This window comes from Macadamia integrifolia, chromosome 1 (genome assembly GCF_013358625.1).
Source record: "Macadamia integrifolia cultivar HAES 741 chromosome 1, SCU_Mint_v3, whole genome shotgun sequence".
NCBI classification, from domain to species: domain Eukaryota; kingdom Viridiplantae; phylum Streptophyta; class Magnoliopsida; order Proteales; family Proteaceae; genus Macadamia; species Macadamia integrifolia.
In genome coordinates this window covers 29,369,231-29,385,529 of record NC_056557.1, presented here as the reverse complement: position 1 = coordinate 29,385,529, position 16,299 = coordinate 29,369,231, and the positions used below count along the sequence as shown (strand labels likewise).

Here is a 16,299-nt window from a genome sequence, read left to right as displayed (position 1 = left end):
GACGCTTTAATCTTGTATCAAATTAAATGAGGCATTGAACAAGCAAAGATTTAACTACATAACTACATAATTACATAATAGGAGTAAAGTATTGAATAGACTATTGGACAACCTCTATGGTCCTTAATTTTTTCCTAAATTAAACCACTATGTTTTGTTAAAACAACCAAATATGTAATTGTTTTATGGGTTAATCGGATCGGTTTTGACAGTTTAAACAGTTCGATTTTCACAGTGTCAATTCAGTTTGAAACCAATGGGTTAAACTGTTAAAACCGACCAGCCCATTTGACTAATCAATCTTAAACTTGAGACCAGAACCGAACCATTTACTAAACGATTTTGTGGTTTTGGTGTAAACAGCTCGGTTCGATTTCAGTAAACGATTTTGGTTTCAAATTCACATCCTTTAATGAAGAGTATTCTCTATGGATCACAACATTGTTCAAATCATTAACTATGAACTCTGAAGGCTTCATTTTATTGCAAAGAAAATAAAGGGAAGGGAAGAGAAGTGAAATCAAATCAATACTAAAGTGGATTTTTTTTTTTTTAATAGCAATATAAAAACTAAGCTAAGTAGAAATAAAGGAAGCTACACTGTCATCTAGTGTCATACGGAGTTTTTTTAATCCGTGCCTTAGAGTTAATTTTGGGATAAGGATATAACACAATGTTCCTGCTTTAAAACATCCATAGTATCAAAATATTTAATTACATTCTTAATTCAAATAAGTTAAAATTCCCCAAAGCCATTTCCCCATTCTTTGATTCAACAATTCCACCAGGCCCTGACAATCACTTCTAAGGGTGATTGTTGTGGCTTCCAATTGTCTTTTTTTAAGTCCGTTGAGAATTACCCTTACTTCTGTCTTCTATGCACTTCTTTTAAATCCGAAATCTGAAGTTGCATCCAAAAACATTTTGTCAAAAGCAACAACTAAATATCATCCTATCTCACCAAGTGGAAACTTTAGTAATTAGTATGTAATAAAATTTGAAACATCTCAAATATGCTTAATAAATGTTACTTTATGTTGTAATAAATTCCCTCTAATTTAAAAAAAATAGAATAAATTTTATGGAAAAAAAAAGTTGCCCGGTCACGCGGCCTCTGCGCTTAGACACAAGAGTGTGTAAAATTATCAACCCCACCCCATGAAATAAAAAATTTCATTCATGTTGATGCTCTTGTGTGCGCTCTCATTGGTGATTGGCCTATGTGTTAGTGTAGGAGTTACGCAACCAGATGGGGATCTCTTATCCAAATTTTATATTTGAAAAATATAATTACCAAATAAATATGGAAGAGTTTTAGATAGGTTAAACAATAATAATTACATAATTTTATTTTATTTTTCTTTCAAAAAGTGATTTCACTTCCTTTCATTTGCTTTACTTGTAACCAAACAGAGCCAAAGGGATTTATTTTGTAGCAGAGTAAGCTCATAAGGGATGGCAATGGTCGGGTCAAGTTGCCAACACACCCAATCACTAAAAAACGAAAAAAGAAAAAAGAAAAAAGAAAAAAGAAAAAGAAAAAAAAAAAAGGGATAAAAAGAAAGAGTCCCGATCTCTCTCTGCACCCTTGTTCACCCTCCACTTTATGTAGTTGGATGAGACTCATTATACAAAGGGAGGAGTAATAATGAGATTATAGTGATGGGTGAAGAGATTCTATGAGTGGAGAAAATTCTCTCCAACGTAGTAGATTGTATTTTTACATTAACATCCACAATTTTTCCACTTGAAAAGTGACGTAGCAACCTGAACCATATGGAAATCTAGTTTTATTTATTTATTTATTTATTTATTATTAAAGATATCTAGCTATTTATGACTCAGATTCAAATGTATATCCTCCCATAGTCCCATGCACCATTCTTCACATGTGGAAACTTGACATGTTAGCTTGTGACAGATATGGCTCTATCTTTCTAGAAAATTCTGATTTTACAGAAAAATAAAATTACTATGGATCATTACCTGATGTAGTACTATGGATACTACATTGCATGTAGATCAATGAGAGTATACACAGATGCATCGACCGTGGGGGTAGGGTAATCTTTTCACCCTGCCTTGTGTCTATGAATATAGGAACACGTGACAAGATAGCGTTCTTTTTTCATAATAGATTTATCATTTTGGTTGATTTATGAAAAAAAAAAAAATAACAATGAAGGTGAAATTCCTGACATGGTAAAACATGCAAATTGGGTGTGCGAAAGATTTCATTTCTTACATCATCATTGCTTTTTTTTTTTTTTTTAATTGGCTTATACCTTATACATACAGAGCATCGATCAAGACAAAACATTTAATGAGATTCTTCTCAATCCATCATACCAAAAATAAAAAAAGATCGGGTCTCAATCATTCATTTAAATCTATAAAAAGAATATGAAATATTGCTGGTTATATATGGCCAGAAATCACTGAAATGAAGCTAGTTCTGGCCTCTAGTGGGCTGGCCAATTCATTGGTCGGTCCTCTTTAACTAATTAGGTCTACATGTTTCAGCAAAAAAAACTAGGGCTACATGTGACAAGTCTTTTTCCGATGGTTAAAGATGGGTTTTAACTAATTTGATTAAAAGGTAATTTTCCTATCAAAAAAGAACAAGAAAAATAGATTAAAAGGTAATTTACAGTGCCACCCCCTAAAGAGAGTCATTATTAGAGAGAAACCTTGTATAATATCAAATTACACTTGCATCTCTTATCATCAGTCATTGTTAGGGAATATTCTTTAAACACTGACATCAACTGGTCTATTTTTTCTAAATACCAAAATACTCTCCTAAAAGGTAAACTATCTAATATACTTAATCCCCTAACCCGAAATGGATACTAAGGTTCTTCATCCCCAATTCATAACCCTATTTCACTATAGTAACACACTATCATCCTCTTCCCCAAATTGTAGAACACAACACCAACATGATTCCAGCAATGAGCAGCGAAAATTACTTCTTTGTCCCCAAATCGAAGATTAAAACCCTAAAAATGGCATCTTGCTTCGCTATGCTCCTCTCCAATTCTTGGTCCAACAAATAGAAGAAGAAGAAGATGATGATGAAGGATGTGAGGAGTTTCGATCTGGGAAGATGATGAAATGAAAAGATTTAGGGCTCAATCGTGGGTTTTGATTTTAGGTTTTTGGTTTGGGATTTGGGAATGGAAATTTCGTTTTACATTTTTTTTTTAACCCAGGGTTTGGTGTACCATATGACACATTTTAAACAAAACCACATGTATTGTTATTGAAACATAAAATGATTGAGAGGTTAGATAAAATAGAATTGAGTCATGTGTTTTAGTCAAAAGCGTAAAACTGTCATTTCAAATGTTCACTTAATAGAGATTGACGATAATGAGTGCGAGTGTAATTTGGTATTATGCATAGGATGTTTCTCTAATAATGATATTCTCTATGAGGTGTTGCTGTAAATTACCTTTGATTAAATTAATTTTTTAAAGTAGATCACTTTGGTTTTGTAGCATTTTTCCTCAAATAACGGAAAGATCTCTTTTTGCTTGGCTTTTGGAAAGTTTGTAGTTATTCAATGGTTCTGTTTGTTTTCATGTATTTTTTTTTTTTTTATACGATGTGTGTGGGGAGGAAAAGAAAAAAAAAGTCAAACTTTTACAGTGATGCCTATCATATTAGAGTGTTTCTTGATGTCATCAAAGCCATAAAGTAAGAAATTGTAGCTTTCTTTGGTTAATTTCTTTCATATTCCCAAACGTTACTTAAGAGAAGCATAAGAAAAAAGTTTCCAATAATAATTTGAAAATATATATTTTTAAATTTTAAGTACATAGATGAAACAATAGGATTTGTTGTCATTTTTGGAAAAAAAGTAACTTTATTTTAAAAAGACAAAAAAAAATTACAATTTCTTTTTCACTAATCTTGATTACAGTGAGATTTTTCAATTGTCTTACATCTTAAATATACGTTATTTTAAAAAGGTAAAAAAATAAAAATAAAAAGAATATCTGATCCAATATAGTCAGTCCATATTGATATCAATATCGGAATCATTGACATAATTGTTGATTCAGTGAACTAAATCCCTGCCCTCCCCATGTATAGAAACTAAAAACTAATTGTTATCCAGAAAACATAATAAGTGGAAAGAAGAAAGAATTGCGTATAATTGCATTACAATAATTTATGTGGTTTGATAAGATGCTTACATCTATGCACCAACAATGGAAAAAGGGTTACATCCTCTCTTTCTCATGCCTAATAACCCTAATCACAACAATTTATAGAAAAATGAAGAGATGCAAAGTTTCTGATTTACTCTATGTAGATTTTCTCCAGGGATCCACAATGTACTCTTTTTACAAGCCATTGGAGGTATTGTGAAAAGTGACTTTGAATTACTGTCTTCAATTTTCATCTATAAAAAAGAGACAAAAGTGACAGTAAAGATTATGACAAAATTAAAGTGGTGGTCCAATTTGATAGCAAAAAGTCAAGACTGTTTCAACAAATTGAGCTTTCAAAGGACTGCCAATAAAGGGGGAAATTTTATTGAGCTCAAAGAACCTTTGCATAGCAAAGCTCAAGCCTGATATGCATTCACAGTAGATAAATCAGGCAAGCCATTTGATGGGAAATGTTCCATCTGGAATTACCCAGTTGCCTGTCTCTCAAGCTAATCATGCGGAGATCTTATTAGAATTAATTTATAGGATCAATATGATGAATCATTAAACAGAAGACATAATCACACAATATTTGATTAACAGTCACATGTCCGGATTCATAGCATTTGATGAGGGTTTTCTCACAGTCACTTTCTTTTGTCTTCTTCTTGTCAGTCTTGTTTATTCCCTTGTTTACACAATTACTAGGGTTTCAACTAAAATCCTGAAACAGAAAATAATTAATGCTCTCTCATAATGGACTCTTTACATATACGGGTATAATAAAGTCACTACCCACTAGGGAGACCACCTCTTAGATAAGGATTTATCTAATTATATTAGGAAGTGAGGTCTTGTGATCAAACCTTTGTCATTGCACCCTAACTTTTTGGGGTCACCACATGAGAGTTTCTTTCTCCGATTGACTTAGTCATGTGTAAGCAGTATCACGATGATCCCAAGGATTGATCGGGTCAAAGATCCGAACACCCTGAATATCAAAAGATAAGAAAAAATATCCATTCACTAGTCCATACCGATACAATGACTAGATATTAGCCAAAATCTCCCAAGCCATGTTATAAAATAAGAAAGATTACCCATACATATAATACTTTGAAGTGAAATATGTATTTCCGGTGTGGAGAATTTGAAAATACAGGGGTGGTAAGCGTATGGTCTCTCTTAAAAGATCAATATTTTCTGTAACTCATCATTCCCCAGAAGAGTTAGTTACCTGTCATTGGTCCACTATATCCTCTACCAAAGGAGACATGTTTGTTGGGATCATAAAATTGATAAATATTATAGTAGTAAGAAAAGAGAAAGAGATCCTGTAGCAATTGATGGATTGAGAGATAAGGACACTAAAGGGAGCAGAGGATGGAAATCTCCCATCATTATGAGGGAGAAAGTACCAGAAAGCCAAAGTAAAAGCAATGCAGTCAAACGATACAAGAAACTGGGTCAAGCCCATTATTCCACAGCCTGTGTGAGTTCTAGAAAATCTGGAAGAACCAGACAATCTTAGATAATTCCAAGCAGCCCATGTGGTATTTGATAACCTCTTCTTCTTCTCCAGCTCTTCTCCATGTCTTTCCTGTTATATTTTACTTACTCTGTTCTTCTGGTCAATAATTTGTGCATCATCTATTCTTGAAATTCTCATCTGAAGAAAACCCACAGAGTTTTGACTTTCTGGTTTCCATCATGTGGGAATCAGAGAGTGAGTCTGTTGGAGGAAGAGATTATGGAGATGGAGTCCTCAGTTCAAGTAACCATGGAGTTAAGACTGATGGGTTTGAACGAAGAGATCACTCATGGTAATTCAATACCTTTTTATTTAATGTTTAAGGTTGAATACATTAAATTTGGATTTGTAATCCTCAAGCAAGGTGGGTTTGTCCTGTAAATAGGTATGTTGCTACTGATATTCCAAGTGATATTCTAGTTCAAGTTGGAGATGTTAATTTCCACTTACATAAGGTAACTTCTTTTCTGTTACAGACTTGATTCCATTTTGGGTTTTTAGATTATAAAATTTTGTTTGTTTTTTAATTATTTTTCCTTTGAATTTGTGTACTGGAAGTATCCCTTAATCTCCCGGAGTGGAAAGATGAATAGAATCATATATGAGTCAAGGGATGCAGACTTGAACAAGATAGTATTGGATGATCTTCCAGGTGGAGCTGATGCATTTGAGCTTGCAGCAAAATTCTGCTATGGGATTGCAATTGATCTGAAAGCTTCAAATATCTCAGGGCTTAGATGTGCTGCGGAGTATCTTGAGATGACAGAGGACTTGGAAGAAGGCAATCTCATATTCAAAACTGAAGCTTTTCTGAGTTATGTGGTTTTGTCCTCATGGAGAGACTCAATTCTAGTATTGAAGAGTTGTGAGCAGCTCTCCCCATGGGCAGAAACTCTCCAGATAGTACGTAGGTGCAGTGAATCCATTGCTTGGAAGGCCTGTGCAAACCCAAGAGGTATCAGGTGGGCTTATACAGGAAGACCCACAAACTGGAATGAGATGAAAGAATTAAGTCCCAGTAGGAATCATCAGGTACCTCCAGATTGGTGGTTTGAAGATGTCTCAATTCTTAGGATTGATCACTTTGTCAGGGTTGTTACAGCAATCAAGGTGAAGGGCATGAGATTTGAGTTGATTGGAGCAGCAATTATGCATTATGCATCCAAATGGCTTCCAGGATTGATGGAAGAAGGTAAGGCAGATGAAGGAAGTAATAGTAACTGGAGAGGTGGTCTACACATGATTGTTTCAGTTACTAAAGAGGATCCATCAGGTGTTCAGATGAGAGAACAAAGGATGATCATTGAGAGTCTCATTAGTATAATCCCAGCACAGAAGGATAGTGTTACCTGCAGTTTCCTTCTTCGGCTTTTGAGAATGGCAAACACGTTGAAGGTTGCACCTGCTCTGGTCACTGAATTGGAGAAACGTGTGGGAATGCAGTTTGAACAGGCTACTTTGCCTGATCTGCTTATTCCTTCATATAATAAGAGTGAAACCTTATATGATGTGGATCTTGTTCACAGGCTTTTAGAACATTTTTTGGTTCAGGAACAGACAGAACCTTTGAGTCCAAGCAGACAGTCTTTCTCCGAGAAGCGCACATATGAAGGGAATCTAAGTAGTAATGCACCTAATGCAAAGATGATAGTAGCAAGGCTTGTGGACAGTTATCTTACAGAAGTTGCCAGAGACAGAAACCTCTCCTCGACAAAGTTCCAGGTCTTAGCAGAGGCCTTGCCTGAATCTGCAAGAACTTGCGATGATGGACTCTACCGGGCAGTAGATTCATATCTTAAGGTAATTCAATTCTGAAGTCCCTATTCTCGTAAGAAAGTTTTTGCTGTCTGCATAGTTTAATTTTTACTCCTAATTGCAACTTGAGTTGATGCAAGTCTTGATTTCCCAATCTTATATGATAGTTTTGGTCTTCTGCTCCTCTTACCATATCTTATCATCATTTTAAGACTTCCAAGGACATGATAGCTGATTCATATGATAGATGAACATAAGAAATAAATTGACATGATGGAAAACCAATGTAGTGATTTTGATAGGACAGAAGAATGATAAAATAAAAAAATTAACATGATAGAAAAACAACAAATGAATGGAAAAAAAAAATTGACATGATAGAAAACTAATGCCATAATTTGTATAGAACAGTTTGAATAAAAACTTTTATCACTGTAATTCAATGTTGAACAGGGCTCTTGGTAGCAGATACCAAGTCATGAGAAGAACTGATATTCATATGACCACACATACATATATACATAGATAAGTTCACTTGTGGAGCTTGTCATTGCAAAATTGGCAACATCTGTTCGCTAGCAACAATAGTTTCTCCAAGATATGTACATCAACATACATACAGAATAGCAATAATCTACTACGATGAATTGTAGTGCACAGTTAATTAGCAATACAAAATGTACATGTTACACACTGCACATACTTGTTTTCAGGTAAAAAAAAAAAAATACCGAGAATGAGTGATTGTCAGTTTAACAGTCAAGAACTCAGACTACAGTTTTTCAAATGGAAAAGGAATGATATGAACTTGAAGAGGCCATAATTCCTGTCTGCCAGCAATAGCATGAACATGATTAAAATTGAAGCAAAACATTTGTCTCTTCACTATCGAATAATTCTTATTGGTCGCGTAGAAAAGGAAGAATGAACAAGGTACCTCAACAAAAATTCTTAATTTTCATCTCTCTCTCTCTCTCTCTCTCTGTGATTGGATTTTTAATTCTCTTTTACATATTCACAGGCCCATCCAACACTCTCTGAGCATGAGAGAAAGAGGCTATGCCGCGTGATGGACTGTCAGAAGCTGTCCATGGATGCCTGCATGCATGCTGCACAAAATGAAAGGCTTCCACTGAGAGTAGTGGTGCAGGTCCTATTCTCTGAACAGGTAAAGATAAGCAATGCCATAGCAAACAGCTCCCTGAAGGAAACTGCAGAATCTTATTATCAGCCAATTATTTCAACTCGGAAGGCCTTGCTTGAAGGGACTCCACAATCCTTCCAAGAGGGATGGGCAACAGCAAAGAAGGACATCAACACACTTAAGTTCGAGCTTGAGAACACCAAGGCTAAGTACATTGAGCTCCAGCATGACATGGAAAATTTGCAGAGGCAGTTTGATAAGATGTCAAAGCAAAAGCAGTCATCAGCATGGACCAGTGGGTGGAAGAAACTGAGCAAACTCACTAAAACGTCGGCTTTGGAGACTCAGGACATTGGGCCACAGATCCCAACATCTGCAGAAAAGACAAGAAAGACTACCAGAAGGTGGAGGAATTCTATTTCCTGAACAATGAAGTAGACAGGGTTAAGGCTACAGAGAGTGATACTACTTATGTTTGATTCTTTCTATTTTTTTGGTGTGTCCTTTCCTTCCTCGTCGTGGAAAATTCCCTTTTAATAGCCATTACTTCAATTGTGAGATGGTGCAAATTGGAGATGGAAAAGGCTGAATGGCCTGATTTGAAGTGGTGAGAAGGCAAACAGCTGCTATGGATTTAAGAGGAATGGCAGAGTAGAATTCATGTAGCTGACCCCAAGAGTTGAGATAAGGCTTCATTGAGTTAAAGTGAGTCCCATTTCTTCAATTTCAGGTTTGAATTAGAAAAATCTTGTTAGCCACGTCTGTGTTTGTGTCACTATTGAGTTTTTTCTAGAGCTTCTTATGAAATTTGTGTAATATTTTGTTTCAAAAGGGAAAAATTAGAATTGGAATACTTTGAATGAAGCCTGAAGTCCACAGACTCATCAGACAAATCAATACAAATGGGGATGAAAGAGGAGAAAAGGGAAACAAGAAAGGATCTCTTTAACCCATATAGCATCTCTTAAACCCAAGGCACCCTTGTATGAGAAATCTAAACATTAACAGTAATTGGATGCAATATGTTTCACTTTAAGCAGCCAAGACTACATGTGATCATACAGAAGGAAAAACAAAGAAGGCTTCCCACCACAAACCATGTCTTAAAAAATACCAACATATCATTTCATCATAACCACATCAAATGGAATCTGTTGGCAAATAAGTCTTAGGGATGGCACTTTTGCCACATCAATTGCTTCCATAAATAGTATCTGGCCTCTTATGAGCTCCACCAAGTGAAAAGTACCTTTTGATGAGTAGGTATTAATGGGAATAGAGCTAGTTTTCATAAAGAGGAAGAAGATAGGTACCATTTTACATTTCTTGAAAAAAATTTAGTACTGTTGATTCTACATAGATTACCTAATGCTAGTGAGGAAGAAAGGCACTTTTTTCTGAAAATTTTATGTCAATTTTCTTTAGAAGTTTCTACTTCAATGAAATTTAATACCGATGGTGTTATGTTTTGTCTCGAATTCTTGACCCGTTTTTAAAAATTGATCCGCTCTGACAAATTTTGATGGCGATCCGAATGAGATTTTCTTTAAGGTCTGTAATGGTAGCAGAGGGCTTGGGCTGATAGCCCCTGCAGTATGAAACAACCAGATTGGACTCGACCTGATGGATCGACCCGACTGGGAGGAGTATTTATATGTTGTCTTGTTGTTCAAGTAAGATGATGTCTTGTTGTTCAAGTAAGAGAAAAACAAGAGATTTGGGGATTTTTGCATTAGGGTTTTGGGTGAGAGTTTCTTACCACGAGTTTGAGTGTTTTTGAGAAATCTCCATTGTAATTTCTTCTTTTAACATAGTGAATAATCTTCTTCTTTGCCCCAGGACATAGCACACCACATCGGTATGTGAATCTCATTAAATCTCTATGTCATTTTGTGTAAATCTGTTTATTTTCTTTGTTTTCTTTGGTGTATGTTCTAACAGATGGAACTCTTACTCTCCAAATCATGCTATATTTCTGTAGATTCCTTCACCAGTATCTCTCTGGCACATAATTTTATATATATATGTGTATAAAAGCTAGGGTATCTCACAAACATGGAAAAGCATTGTCAAAATCAGATTCATATTGTCCAAATGGATTGGAGAATAGTCAGGTACAATGTTGAATATTTGGCATGAACCTTGGATCCCACAACTCCAGTCATTTAGAATTCCCTCATCTGTTGAATATATATATATATATATATATTGGAACATTCCTCTGCTCAAGCCCTTTTACCTCCTAATATTACCTAGTGTATTACCAGAATCAATCTGGCTAGCATCCTCTTCAAGATCGGTCAAGCTGTTCCATCACAAAAAACTAGTATTTTTCTAAACAAGCCTATTCAAGCTTAATCAGATCTGCTTCACAAACACAGGCATTTCCTCCATTAGTTTTCCTTGGAATAAGCTATGGAAAAATATCTACATCTGAAGTTTCAGATCTTTCTTTGGAAATGTACAATTAACATTGTCCCAACTGAAAAATGTCTAGCAAAATTTGTTCCATGGATCAATGAAGTGTGTCCCATCTGTGGCGAGAGCTATGAAACCCAATAGCACACATTCCTTTCTTGTCTTCTTGTGAAAAGGATTTGAGCTGCGTTTGATTTGGTAATTAGAACTGAATTTATCATAGCTTCATGTTTTATGGAACTTATTAAACTCATATTTAAAGTCATACCTTCATTTAGGGGTGTCAACGGTCCGGGTCGGTGCGGTTTCGGTCCGGTTCCACCGGTTTCGGTGTGAGTTTGGAAGTGACCGAAACCGACCCAATAAGGATTTATCGGTTTCGGTCCAGTGTCGGTTTCGGTGCGGTTTGGGTTCGGGTTGGTACCGGTTTGGATCGGTTTTTTAAACCGGTATGGAGCCATTAGGAAACAACCAAATGATGAATTGTTGAACTTCGATTTCTTAAATCGATTTGTAACCGGGTTGGTTTTGATTTTTGGTCTAGTTTGAATTCGATTTTCCATACAAATGTATACAAAACTATTCAAATTTTAATTTTTTTAATGAATTTTGGAGTGTTTCGGTTTCTTACCGGTTTGGTTTCGGTTTCGGTCCGGGTTTTGAGCCGGTTTCGGTTTGGTTTCGGGTTCATCCGGTTTTCGGTGCGGTTCGGTTTGGTTTTGGGGTTACAATACTTGAAACCGAACCGAACCAATAAGGCTTCGGTTCGGTTCGGTCCGGGTTGTTATCGGTTCGGTCCGGCCGGTTTTACCGGTTCGGTTTAGGAATTGACACCCCTACCTTCATTGCTGAATTAACCTCGCTATCATAACCTTTTTGGCAACCTGGAAAGAATCATTCTTTCAAGAAATGTTCTTAGAATTCAAGTCATATCCTTAGAACATATATTTTTTGAGTTCCAGAACTAAGAGTGTTTGATCACTAACCCAAATAAGGCTGTGCATCCCTGTTCAGATTAAGTATGTGAATTTGAAACCGAAACCATTGAACCACTTATTAAATGGTTCGGTTTTGGTTTTTAAAATTGAGATTGTGATTCAGATTTTGGTTTTAAAATTTAAATCGTTGGTAAACCATTTAAATAAAACATTAGACCGATTAACATATATTAAGTTTACTGGAAGAAGGGGGGATGCATGGCCAATAGCTTCAGCTATTGGTCCTTCTTCTCCATCCATGTCGGCTTTGCAGCCTTCTAGAGAAGATTCTAGTGAGCGCTATGTGATGCAAGGAGGTGTGGCTAGTGGTAGTGAGAAGGAAGGAGTTTCTTTTGTCCTTGCTTTCAGATATTCCTGCTGGGAGAATGGAGAGTCATTTATGGGAAAGATGGATGCTATCAATGGAATTCCTTTTGCTTCTTTATTCCCGCCGAATGCATCGAAGAATAAGGAGGGTTTTCAACTCAAGTTCATTGATCCGGTCATGGTGGGTGATCAAAATGTTGCTAATTGTCTTGTTGAAGCTGTTAGAGGACAAATTAGCAGATGGAAACATGCTTTTGTAGGGCATTTCATAGGGAAGAAACCACCTTTTCATTACACTAAGGAGTTTCTTCTCAAGAAGTGGAAGATTTCAAGTAACGTTGAGATAAATCTACTTGAAAATGGTGTGTTCCTCTTCAGGTTTAACTTGCAAAAAGATAGAGATAAAGTCTTGGAAGGAGGTTTGTGGTATTTTCAGGGTAAGCCTCTTGTTCTTCGCTCTTGGAGCAAAGAGATATCGTTGGGGCAGATTACTTTAACCTCTATCCTGGTGTGGATTATTTTACCCAATCTTCCTTTTCAATTCTGGTCTCCAGAGGCATTAAGTGCTATTGGGAGTGTTATTGGATATCCAATTTCTTTAGATGTGAGGACCAAGACATTGGAGAGATTATCTTTTGCAAACTTGTGTGTTGAAGTTAATGCTTCTAAAGAACTACCTTCTGTTGTAGCTATTAAGGATGAAGAAGGTCACATTTTTAATCAAGAGATTAGATATGATTGGAAGCCTCCTAGATGCAATGTTTGCAATGTTTTTGGCCATTCGGAGGAACATTGTGGTGGAGCTCCGGTGGTTCAACAAAATCAGAAAACAAAACCAGTTTGGAGAAAGAAGAAAGATGGTGGAGAGCCTACACTGTTGGCCAAGAATGGTGGACCCTCTTTGCACAAGAGTAGTGACCTAAGCAAGGAATCCTGCCATACAATTATCCAGAGTTCAAATTCAAGTTTGAATTTTGAAAAAAAGTGGAGTAGATAAGGAAGGATTCATTAATGGAAAATTTAGGGGTAAAAAGATTCCAAATAAAGAGGAATCAGTTACCCATGTTAATGCTTTCTCTCTCCTTGAAGGGTTGACTGAAGAGGTGCCAATTTCAATTTCAAAAGAGTCCTTGGTTGAGGATGAGGAGGATGAGATTTATGAGGAAGAAGATTTGGAAGGTTAGTATATTGCTGAGGTAGATTCGGGTTTCAACTTGGTTTACTCAAATGTTGGCGATTGAGGATGAGAATATTTTGGTGTACAATAAGGATATCTTGCTAGTAAATACGAAGAAGGATTTGGAGGAAGGTGAGTTGGCAATTACTCCATATATTAATGGCATAAATAATGGGGAATTGATGGGGATATTTTCAAATGAGGAGGAATTTCTTCATCATGATAAGTTGGTTATCTCTTTGGAGAAAAATAAGGAGTTTGATGGAGAAAAATTAGGGGCGGAAGCGTAGGATTTGAATTTGGAGGACAAAGTTAGTAAGAATTCAAATTTTAATGAAGAAGTGTCGGAGGTCGTGGAACACACCAAGGGACGAGATATTATTCCCAATTTCAACATTATCTAGGATTCTCTTGACATTGAAGGTCGGTTGGATGATGAGGTGGCAAAGTCAACATAATTTATTAAGCAAAAGGGGGGGTGACTCAGCCAAGAAAATCTCTAATACTAATCTTTTGACCACGATTTTTCTTTCCTCAAAAAATCTGGTGGAGAATATTCCTAAAAAAGACAATGTTGACCTGGCAGATGGAGAGGATAATGGTAGGTTGATTGAAGATTTCACTCCCAAATTTGTAGCAAATACGACTTATTTCAAGGGAGCTGAAAATCTTATAGATTCCATTATTTCTTCAGGGGAAGAGACAAAGTTGAATCATAGTGAGGAGGTGATAGATCAAGTTGAGTTAAACTACAGTGAGGAGATGACCCATCAAGTTGATAATATAGAGGGTATACATTTGGATTTTTTAGAGGAAGCATCAAAGTCATATGAGGAAGATGGCCCTGAAGTCTTTAGAAACTTGACCCATCCAGTACTGAAAAGCTTTCTGAGGAAGAGTCATCGCATGAAAAGTGCTGCATACTTTCTTCACTCCTGTGTTTGGGCTACTTAACTCTTTTATAATATCTTTTCCTAATTGTTAAAGCTTTTCTTTTTTATATTAGATGAACTGTGTTTCAGGGTTTGTCCTGTTTGATTTAGGGACCTCTCAATCTTTCTTTTGGTCTGCCCAAAGAAGGTTATAGGGGTTGCCTTAATCTGTATTTTTATATTTTTCTTTTTCCTTAATACATACAAATTACCTATCGAAAAAAAAAAAAAGGTTTATATATATTTTAATAAAAAAAATTAAGTTTACATTAAACAACTATTAAAAAAATGCATTTAACAATAAACAATTCAATTCAATGTCACAATTTGCATCCATTTTTCATTAAAAAATTTGAAGGTAAAGAAGTTGTTTGGATAAGAAATTAGAAAAAATAAGAAAATTGTTTAAAGCCGTTTAAATCGAAACTATTCATAATGTTTATTATATAAAACTATTTATTAAATGATTCGGTTTGCTTTTACCTAAAAACTCTTGTACCTAACCCAATCGAACCGTCTACATCGGAACATTGAAATTGAACTGATTAACACTATTAGTTCAGATATTCCATACCAGATTATTTACTTAACGAATTACTGAGATCCATTCTGACTCAAACTCCTAATTGTCCTATCATACATGATCAAACTGTTTTTATTACTGATGGCAAATAGAGAAAGTTGGGAAGCCTTATTGTGTTTTTCTTAAACAAAAGAAATTTTAGTTGGTATATTAAAGGAAGATGTGTGTCGTTAGCTTTGGAGGTGTCACAACCCACCTTCGCTTACTTAAAGGCCGGTGACTTGGACATGATCTCATATCCAATAATTCAACTAAGATCTCCGATGCAGTACTTTAAGATCACAAGTTATGATATAAAGTAAAATCCACAAATATATAATAGAAAGTAAAATAATACCATTGGTGAATTTTTTTTATTGATACTTAACATATATCTTACATATTAGAGTATTATATCAGAACCTGTATATACACAAAAAGATCAAAAGATAAGGATGAATCCTATCATCCTCAAGGTGCCCCATACAACTCTCACAAACATAGCCCCGTTCGTGTTCAACTAGTTCTTTGGCCCACAACTCATCTCCATACAAAGCTGGCACTTCTACTATAGCATTCGAAGGGATACCTAGGTCACCATCTAAATGTTAGGAAAAAGACTTTTATATTATTTATTTTCCTATTGATAGGAAAAGAATTTTATATTATTATTTTTTTTAATAATTTTGATCTTATCTTATATGATAAGATTTGTTTTGGTTTAGTTGTTGGCTCTAAATAGGAAACCCATTACTTAGTTGGATATTACTAAAACACTAACTAATAGGGGATTCTGATTGACTAAGAATATATTAGATTGACTAAACCAAAACAAAGTGATACGAGAGAACAATTCTCACGGTTCTCACTCTCCTCTAGAAAATGCCTCTCCCATTTCTCTCTTCCTTTTGGAGTGATCGAGTATGATGATTAGGGTTTTATGAAAACTCGGACTATTGTGGAGGAGTTTGGATTCAAGGGAACGCAAAGTTGTACGTGTGGGAATGACTCACTATGAAAGGGCTAAAATCGCATGGAGGCTCTGCATTTGAGGAGTTTCAGGTAACGATCAAAACCTTTGTATTAATTATTTATTGAATAGTCGACCCCATTGGTAGGATGATCCAAATCGCTTCCGCGGATACTTACCTTCACTAAAACCACATATAAAATGTGGTGAGCTTCCAAGAGGTGGACATGCAAGGAAACACAGACAAATATGAATGCAACAACAATGCTCAACATTATTTAAATGAATACAATGACATGATCCAGATAATCTGGTTGGCCAAAAAATCTCCCATATGGCTTGT

General features: G+C 35.6%; 1 protein-coding gene across 1 annotated transcript; it reads left to right on the top strand.

Moving 5' to 3' along the window:
* Positions 1-5,537: 5,537 nt before the first annotated feature.
* On the top strand, positions 5,538-9,457 carry LOC122092942 (root phototropism protein 3-like). The gene is made up of 5 exons (XM_042663260.1): positions 5,538-5,716; positions 5,839-5,986; positions 6,080-6,149; positions 6,253-7,494; positions 8,471-9,457. The coding sequence occupies exons 2-5, from the start codon at positions 5,874-5,876 to the stop codon at positions 9,017-9,019; spliced, it is 1,974 nt and encodes a 657-aa protein (XP_042519194.1). The 5' UTR covers positions 5,538-5,716; positions 5,839-5,873; the 3' UTR covers positions 9,020-9,457.
* The last annotated feature ends 6,842 nt before the right edge of the window (positions 9,458-16,299 follow it).

Coding starts and splice junctions, on each gene's coding strand:
- LOC122092942 (XM_042663260.1), top strand. CDS start 5,874: ATGTGGGAATCAGAGAGTGAGTCTGTTGGAGGAAGAGATTATGGAGAT. Junction 5,987..6,079: donor GAACGAAGAGATCACTCATG/GTAATTCAATAC, acceptor TCCTGTAAATAG/GTATGTTGCTACTGATATTC. Junction 7,495..8,470: donor CAGTAGATTCATATCTTAAG/GTAATTCAATTC, acceptor ACATATTCACAG/GCCCATCCAACACTCTCTGA.